This window comes from Bidens hawaiensis, unplaced genomic scaffold (genome assembly GCF_021521415.1).
Source record: "Bidens hawaiensis isolate Kalapana, Puna unplaced genomic scaffold, B.hawaiensis_p1.1 tig00010420_1, whole genome shotgun sequence".
Taxonomy (NCBI): domain Eukaryota; kingdom Viridiplantae; phylum Streptophyta; class Magnoliopsida; order Asterales; family Asteraceae; genus Bidens; species Bidens hawaiensis.
The window spans coordinates 153,695-163,144 of NW_027491792.1; the positions used below are offsets into that span (position 1 = coordinate 153,695).

Below are 9,450 nucleotides of genomic sequence, written 5' to 3' on the forward strand. Positions count from 1 at the left end.
CCCGTTTAAGGAATATTTGGGTTTGGTAAGACCCATACCCATGAATTCGGGTCAAATGCATGAGAAGCCTCCATTTAAAAATCAAGCAAATCTGGTGACTCCAAAAAATGGGGGAGCGACCACATCGCGGCACTTAGTGTATATATATATTAATAAGTGATAATTGACTTGTTATTTATGTTAAACTCTTATGCTTGTTTGATAATTTAAATGTCTGTTGAAATATCTCATATCTTGAATGAATGTTTCTTCTACTAAGCGTTCAAGTAATAAGATTTCGAATATAATTCGAAATGATCTATATCATGAAACAACCATACTGAATATTTATATTTTTATCCTTCATTTTTTAAAAGTTGATATTTTTGTCTTGAAAATTTTTCAGGTGTTATAAATAGTTCAAGGGATGGCATTGTAATTGCACTATATATTAATATTTTTTTATTAAGCTAATAATGAAACGACATATTTAAAGTTGAAATTCCCATATATCCTCCAAGTATTTATCTTTTATGGGTTTACTATAACAAACCCCGATCCTGATTTTCCTTAAAACATGGTATATGCATGGTATCGGTTCAGTACTAACCTATCCCTACATACAACACCGGGCATATAATGGTTATGTGATAAATTTATTAGATTATTAAATGAAAATAATGTTATAAATATATATATAGAGTGAGTTATGGTTCCTCCTTGAATAGGATTGGATGGCGTTACTGGGGGAGGACGGTCGAGGGTACGAGCTGGCCCGGAAGCTGGAATCTGAAGGCGTGTGGAGAAGGTGGCTGGGAGACGACTCTCTCTACTCCCTCTTCGTTCCTTACCTGTCTTCGCCTTCTACTTGGGACTCCTTGATGGACTCTAATAAATCTAGGGCTCTTATTCACCTTCAGCTCCGTGCACGCGCCCTCTTGTTCAACAAGGCTTGCGTCTCACTCTTCCCTCGAGGATCCACTATTCATTCTAACGCCAAGCTCAATCCCAATTGTAAGTTGTCCATTTCAATCATTCCAATTCTAACTAGAAACTGACTGATATTATTATTATAATATTCTTCTTCTTCTTCTTCTGTTGTTTCCAGATCTTCAGCTGCACGGGGATGATATTTATTATACTTTCGACACTCCTACACCACCGCCTTCTAAGGCCTCTCTCTCTCTCTCTTTATTATCAACTCTCTGTGGAATGAAATGATATCATTATTAATTCCTCACTCTTTCTTGTTACCTTTTTGGCTTTTTTAGAGCGCTATTTTAGGCTGATTTTTTTATGTTTCGGATTAGTTTGCTCGGAATTTGCAGAGTTATGTCAGAATTTTGCAGGAATATTTACTTGAGTTTGACAGGAATCTTTGCTCAAAGGTCTCCAGAGGACATGGACAGCAGCAAGATGTTTTACCTGCGCCTCGCCTGAGGGCCTAGGCACGTGCTGGAAGGGCTATTTGGGTGCACGCCTAGGCCTAGGCTCTCAAGTGAGTTGACAAAGCACCTTGCTGCGATCCAGACGCCCCCTGCAACCTTAGGGCGAGATTCTGGTCAGATTATTATTGCCAGATCCTGAAAATTTAAGCAAAATTCTGCAAATTTCAGGCAAACTGGTATGTAACAATGGAAACAGCTTTTCTTTTTCACATGGAAACATATTTTTTTCCCATTTTAATGTAAATGGATGGGACAGAGGAGATGGAGGTTTAGGAGGTTACTCCATAGTTGTCAATAGCGCTCATAGCACCCGATATAGCGTTTAGCGTAGCGTATCACCAGTTTCCCGCTAAATTGATTTAGCGACATAATAGCAGGAAATATCGGTACTTTATTTTTTTTTATTTTTTTCTGGGGATAAATATCTATGGAGAATGAAAATGGAGCCTTTTTATAAAATATACATGTAAAATATTTCTAAAATCTTCTTTAGTCTATCGCTAAACACAAAATAGTGCTCGCTATTTCATTGCTATCGCTATGTAGCGTATAGGTAGGTCGTCGCTATCGTCCGCTATTTGCTAATGACAACTATGGGCTACTCCAAAGTTGACGTGTTGTAACAACTCTAAGACAGTTAACTGGTTATGTTTAAGACTTTAAGTTGATTAGATTTTGAATTTTTAAATTGTCATTATTTTTGAAGTTTTTATATCTTTACATTGTATTTTTCTATGTGAGAATGGTATTAGTTTTTCAAAATTTAATATATATTTCTATTAGTGCACTACATTGTCCCAGACATGCACTTTATTCGCCTTGCGTCGGGACTTCGACTACTATGACTCAAAAGTTCTATATGCAAAGCAAGCTTCAAGGAGCTACCTGGGACTTTGACTACTTTGACTTTATCACTTTCACCTTATATGACTTTTTGCTCTTAAATTATTTTCACACTACAGAAGAACATTTACTTTTTTAGGATTTGTAGGTGCTATTAATACTAGCAAAAAAGTTCATATTCAGGATCCCATGCCATGGAGGAAAATGTTAATTTACACTAGAGTTTCTATTGTTTAGTTGTTAACAAACTATTTTGTACTTCTTGTTATTATCTGTAAGCTTGTATTAGTTGTGATAACTTAGTAAACAGAAGTTCATTATTATATGACATTATAATGATGGGTCATGACTTCTAGCCCTTGTTATATTTTTGCTAACCTGTGACCACACATTTCTACAGATGAATGTGATAAGCAATATCAATTTCTGGTTACTTGTGGATTTAACATTCACATATGCTATTATTGTTAATTGTAGGAACAAAGCTACAAGCTTATTACTGTTCCATTTTTTATGCATTAAAACATAGTCCACTTTTACCTAGAAATAATTGTTGTAAACCACATTCTATTTTACAGGTTCAATCAAAACCAAGTTTTGGTGTTGGATCGCGGTATGGTGTACACGAAGATGATAACATGTCCCAAAGAATCCCTGAATCATGGTACACTCAGTTCATTGAAAAATACAGATCCATCAAACCATACAGATTACCTTCAGGCGACCATGAATCCGAAAAACGCGCACCCGAACAAATGTCCAACTACCTTAAAATTGTAGAAAAACATAAAAGAAGCCGAGCAGTCTTTATGGAAGACCAAAACGCTGGTCCCATGTTCGATAACAGTTTAGCCAGAATATCTTCTAATTTAGATGTCGACGATGAAAGTTTATTTTTTCCTGAGATAACATTTATAGCAAACTCGGTACCCGATAGTGCTTTACCGACTTCAAATCAAATGGATACTGTTCAAAACGTTAAATGTAACGGAGTTTTAGATAATTTACCACCAATAATGACCAAAAGCCCGATAATGTTAGAGAGACTCGGTATACGACCCGAGTATCTTAACATGGAACAAACCGGGAATCATGACCGTGTAAAAAGCGGATCCTCGGGAATGAAGAATAGTTTAAGTTCAGAACAAGCGGCTGAGCTGTCGCGAAAAGTGGTGTCGCGTTTGTTAATGGATGTGGGATTTGATCGGGCTTCTAACGGGCCGTTGGATATATTTGGGCAGTTATTTGGGTCTCATGTGTGTAAATTGGGCCAGATTTTGAAAGTGCTTTCTGATGGTTATAAGAAAGAGTGCTCTGCAATTGAATTGTTGAGGATGTTTCTTCAAACAATTGGACATGGGTACGTTTAAGCATGTAAACGAACTGAACGTTGAGTGAACAGTTGGCTTGTGGTCATTTATATAGTAAATGAAGAACATGTTAAAAAAATATGTTCATTTAGTTGAACGAACGAACATGAACAAAAAAAATATTCATTTAGTTAAATAAACGAACATGAACACGTGTCTAGTTCATTCAAGCATGTTTGTGAATGTTCGTGTACGTTCGTTCAATTAAAATTTTTCTTGTTCTTTTGTGTTCATGTATGTTTGATAGTTTACGTTGGTTAATATATTCATTTAAAATTTTTGTAGCTGTTTCAAACAAAGAATATATTTATTTAAATCTTTTTGGCCCATTATAACTTAGTCTAGTTTTAATAATGTTTTAAGCTTAACACATTGTTTATCACATTATGTTTAGTTTTGTTTGTTCGCTTACATTTGTGAACTGTTCGTTTATATTGTTCAGTGTTAACGAACGAATACAAATGAACACGAACATGTTCATTTTCTTAACGAGCGAACGCGGACAAGAAAACCTTGTTCGTTTTAATGTTCCTGTTCTCAATCGTTTGTTCGCGTAAAGTTAAACGAACGAACATGAAGATGCTCTATTTGTGTTAGTTCGGTTCGTTTAGAAGCCAAGGTAAGTTTCAAGTTTGTTTGTTTTTTAATGCCACATGTTGATTGTTTTTTGTTCTGTTATGTTTTTATTTTATTCTAGGAATCTTACAGCTTTTGCTGAGGTTGTTAAAGATAGTACTAAGAACACTGTACAACAACAACCGGCACAAATGCAACACGTTCATGCGATGCATAGTCCGTTACAGTTGCCAAATCAAACAAGTGTTAGGCTACCACACCAGGTTAGTTAAATTCTACAAGGGGGGCAATTGTGAAAACAAGCCGAGCCGAGCCTGAGCTCGACTAAGCTCGAGCTCGGCTCGTTTAACATATACACAACTTGGCTCGTTTAACTTACACACAGCTCGAGCTCGGCTCGTTTAACTTACACACAACTTGAGCTTGGCTAGTTTCAATCTCTATTTTTAAAGCTCAAGCTCGACTCGAGAGTAGTTTTTCAAGCTCGAACTCGGCTTGTGAGTAGTTTTTAAAGCTTGAACTCAACTCGTTTACTATTTCTTAATTATGTTTTGTATATTTATAATTATTTTGACGTTATTTTACTAATTTCGTGAAAATAACGTTAAAAGTGGCGGAAGGTTAATCAGGCATCATGTGGTGGCGTTGATAGCCGAAAGACAAGGGTACATGCACCAATCGGCGGTGTCCCGATGGTTGAGTGTTATGTGCCTTATGTCCAAGGCTTGATACAAAACTACTATCGAGCTGGGGGTCTCACCGGAAGCAGCCTCTCTATTCCTAAAGGGTAGAGGTAAGGCTGTCTACATCTCACCCTCCTCAGACCCTACCATAGCTTTGCTATTGGTGGGATATATACCGAGTACGATGAGAATATTTATAATTATTTTTATATATAGTATTCTATTATAGTTTTATATATAACATAAAAATATATTATTTAGCTATTTATTCATAACACTATATAGATTAATTAATAATTATTAAATATATATTATAAAAATTATATTAATGACATGCTCGTTCAGGGTCGCGAGCCGGTTTGAGCTCGATAAGGGAAGCTCGGGCTCGTTTAAGCTCGGCTTGATTGAGCTTTTTAGCGTGCCGATCCCGAGTAGCTTGCGAGCAGCTAGGCTCGTTTACACACTTAATTCTACTTGTTCATCCTCTTTTTCAAGATATTTTACAAAGTTGCCCCTGGTTATTTTCATCATAATGCAGAAAATCATTAATCACACATCGGTTAAATTTACATTTTTATTGGTTACGTGAAGTCTATGGCGTGTTAACGAACCAAACATTCAGTGAATGGTTAGTGAACCATTCGGCGGGAAGTTCGTTTATGCACGTTTATTTAATAAACGGACGAACATGAAAACATATGTTGTTTGTTCGTGAACGTTCACTCATATATAGTACATTCGTTTATGTTCGTTCATTTGTGTTCATGTATTTTTGTTATTTTTATGTATTCGTTCGAATTTTTTGGGTCTATTACAATTTATTGTAGATTTATGACAATCAAATATTACCGTAGTTTATTATTTTTTTGGTCCAACATATTGATTTTTAAATTTACTTTTTATTTGTGTTTATTCATCTATGTTTAGTTACATTAGTTTGTTTAAGTTCGTTTCGGTTCAAGAACCGTTCGTTTATACTATTAACAAATGAATATAAACGAACATGATGACTTTCGTTTTCCTAACGAACGGACTTGAACAAGAAAGCCTCGTTCTTTTAACTGATCCTGTTCGATCGTTTGTTCAATTAAAGTTGAAAGAACGAACACGAGCATGTCCGGTTTGTGTTAGTTTGGTCGTTTACAAGCCGGAAATTGCCCAAATGAGAGTTAAAGTCAAAGTTCAATCCGACCCTTTTGACCATTTTGTTTACTGTTATAGTTTCCAAGGCAAATGCACAACCAGATGGTTCATGCGCCACAACAGCAACAACAGCAAATTGTTCACACTTTGCAACAACAGCAGCAGTGGGAGCGAATGCGAAGGCGCCAACCTGTCACCACTCGCCCCGTCATGAACATGGGCAGTCACATTAATATGGATAATGACAGTCAAACTCAAAGCCAAAGGTCAATGGTTGAAGTCAAACTTGAAAACCCACCCGAGTTTCCTATGGACAACAATCCCACCACCTTTTCAACATTAAACTACAGGAACTCCCAAATGCATATGCGCCAGCAGCAATTCGCTTCCATCTCATCCTTTCAATCTCAATCCAACAATCAATTTCGACCCATGGCTTCTGTTCAAATCCCCCAGCTCCAATCGCAAGCCCATTCACCGTAAGCAACAGTTTTTATTTAAATAATTGAAGTATATTATTTCGATAAAAATACTGAATTAGTTCTGTTTGGATGTAGGAATATGAGTCTGGTTAGAGCTCCGCCTGTGAAAGTGGAAGCGTTTGGGGAACTGATGGGCGGTGGGGATTCATCGATGAAGCATGATTCTGATGAAACTAAACTGACTTCCCCAAAGTAAAAAGCGACAGGTAATTGTGAATGTGAATATTTCTTTATTTACCGCCAAGAAAAAGTTGATGTTTGACTTATCAAGAGTTCAATCTTTGTTTACAACTAAATTTGATGTTTTAAAATATTTGTGGACGAGTAGAGTAGTTGGTCGTGCTTCTATGTAGAATGAATACCAGATGATTTCTAAATGTCATGACTATTAGAGAAATGATAACGCGTGTTGGATGATTATTTATTTATGGCTTATTAAGATGATTTTGGGGTCTAAATGCCTCCTCATGCCTTTTAAAACCAAAATCTGAACATAGAGAAGGCAAGAATAACCTCTATCAAATTGCCATTGAAAATACAATTGTACTAGCGAGATTGATTACACGTGAGGTGACTGTCTCGCTACCTTGGTACAAAAATGCGTTGATGTGGCAGGGCCTCCTTACTTATTTGACTAGCATTTGAACAAATTTGGGCAATGGGCATGAGTTTCTCGATATTTGATAGAACAAATCTGAAGATAGATTAAGCAATGAGTTGTTTCTAAACTAGACCATGGGTGGGTTCAACAAATAATGTTTCATTGCTGGAATTGGTTTAAAGTTGATATATCTGAATCAGAATGTCGGAAAATTCATTTCGGATGGCTTGGATTCCCGTCTTTCTACTTGTAGATACCCTTCCTTACCCTTGTGGTTGCGTCGTTACTACTTGCTTGTATCCTGAAAGACATCGTGTTTGTGTATGTGGGACGGAGATAGGGAGGTGGTACAACTTTAAAACAATTGTTGGCCTGGCCCTGTTATAGTTTATTGGTTTTGATGATATTCTTTCCATCTTTGTGGGCTTTTAGGGCATTTGAACTGATTCTTCCATGTTGCCGCCTTTATTCTTTAAATCAAATGAATATCTGTTGCCGCCTTTATTCTTTAAATCAAATGAATATCGTAGACCTATCGTTTGTTTGTTTGCTGGTGCGCCCTGTATGTAGTATCCAACGAGCCATATTTCTATCCTGTTTTATTTGAACCGGTATTGCTATTGTTGGCTTAGCTCAAAGTCTAATTTGGTGCTATTCAATTTTAGGCCGAATTGCTTAGCTAAAGTGGTCGTATTCGTTGTTTCAAACGTTAATATGTTTTCCTTTTTTACTTTCGTAAATCAGTGTTTTATTAAAAAATACAAATAAAAAAATAAACGATATAATTTTTTTGAGCATTTTAAAATAATTATTTTTATACATATTCATATTTTTTTATTGTAAATTTATAATTTTAGTTCAAAAAGTTAAATACAAAAAGTTTCAAGTTTTAACGGGTTGCTGTCTTGGTTTCAACACGTAAAAAAGATGTATTTTTGGCGGCTCGGCTTACGTGCCCAATACAATTTATTTTGTGTGTATGAAGTTTATGTAAGAACCATGTTCATTTTTTATTAAAATATAATAATAAAATAAACGCTAATGGTACTCTCTTTAGTACTGAAAAATATAATAGTATAATACCCTTTACAAAACATAATAAAATATAAAATACAAAATTTAAGTTTTTGAATGGGTTGAATGTATATAATGAGTCAGAATTGGTCAAACTAAAAAAAGAAAATGATTAAAACGAGTTGACATTTCTTGGATTTTTTTTATGAAACGAGAAAAACGGAGAAAACATTTTAGTATTTTTACTTTTTAAGTTTTTGATTTATATTTCGAGTTATAATTTTTTAATTATTTTTTTGAAATTTTTGGTGAGGGGTTTTTTGAAATCTCAACCCTTATACTTTTCGTAATTTGACGTCATGGGTTTCTTGAATTTTGGAGTTTTGTGCTCAATTTGATATGGGGTTTTGGTGATTTTGTCAACTCTTGAATTTCTTTGCAGCAAATGAGGTGTTTAAAGGTGGCAACTTATAGATTGGTGCCAAGTTTGAATGTATGATACTTTATTTGATGATCGAGTGATTTCAAGATTGGTAACATACTATGTCTTTGGACTGCAACTTCCAATTTTGCTCCTATTTCGGGTGAATTTCCTTTGGATTCATATATGGGCCGTGGGGGTTTCATTGTTCATACTCCTTTGATTCTAGACCCTCAATTGTATGTTCTTCTTCATTTGTTGCTTGAATTTTGAACGACAACGTATGTTGCAACCATAAAGGGGAATCAAGCCAGGGACGAATCTAGTGTTCAGTCAGGGAGAGAGTTTGCACCTACTCAAGTCCATAGTTTTCTTTACAAATTTGTAATATATTATGTCCAAAGACCCAAGTGACCCATCCAAAAAAATTTAGTGACCCATACAAAAAAAATTTAGTGACCCATTTATAATTTTTTTAATGCCCCAAACTTAACTTTTTAAATTATATGTGTAGAGATGAATGCAGTAATCCTTCTTCTTAAAATCAAGCAATCAAGATGTTAGCCTATTTAAACTCATATGAATTTGTTTTTAATTTTCTATTGATGTTACACATTTTAGGGCTCACAAATGTATTATCACGAGCTCTACAAAGAATAGAACAAGATATTTTGGAAGTTGTTTGTTGGTGGAAACGACTAAAGGACAGTTTCAAGAATATAGGATATGATCAGCTTTTAGAGAAAGTACATTCATTTTGTGGAAAATATAGTATTCAAATTTTGAACATGGTAGAAAACTGTGTCGATGAAACTGGTTATAGACCAAAAAAACAAAGGTACACAATCACCAATCAACATCATTATAGTTTTTATTGTTTCAACAGTGTT

At 35.2% G+C, this 9,450-nt stretch overlaps 1 protein-coding gene across 1 annotated transcript; it reads left to right on the plus strand.

Annotated features, from left to right (window-relative positions):
• The first annotated feature begins 711 nt into the window (after positions 1 to 711).
• On the plus strand, positions 712 to 7,159 carry LOC143535150 (uncharacterized). The gene is made up of 6 exons (XM_077029489.1): positions 712 to 993; positions 1,088 to 1,152; positions 2,849 to 3,630; positions 4,338 to 4,479; positions 6,121 to 6,521; positions 6,600 to 7,159. Exons 1-6 carry the CDS (start codon positions 714 to 716, stop codon positions 6,718 to 6,720), a joined length of 1,791 nt encoding a protein of 596 aa, XP_076885604.1. The 5' UTR covers positions 712 to 713; the 3' UTR covers positions 6,721 to 7,159.
• Positions 7,160 to 9,450: the final 2,291 nt, after the last annotated feature.

Bases quoted from the DNA above. Each gene is read 5' to 3' on its own strand.
- LOC143535150 (XM_077029489.1), top strand. From the start codon at position 714: ATGGCGTTACTGGGGGAGGACGGTCGAGGGTACGAGCTGGCCCGGAAG. The intron at 4,480-6,120 runs GTTAGTTAAATT...TTACTGTTATAG, and splicing joins GTGTTAGGCTACCACACCAG to TTTCCAAGGCAAATGCACAA. The intron at 6,522-6,599 runs GTAAGCAACAGT...GTTTGGATGTAG, and splicing joins CAATCGCAAGCCCATTCACC to GAATATGAGTCTGGTTAGAG.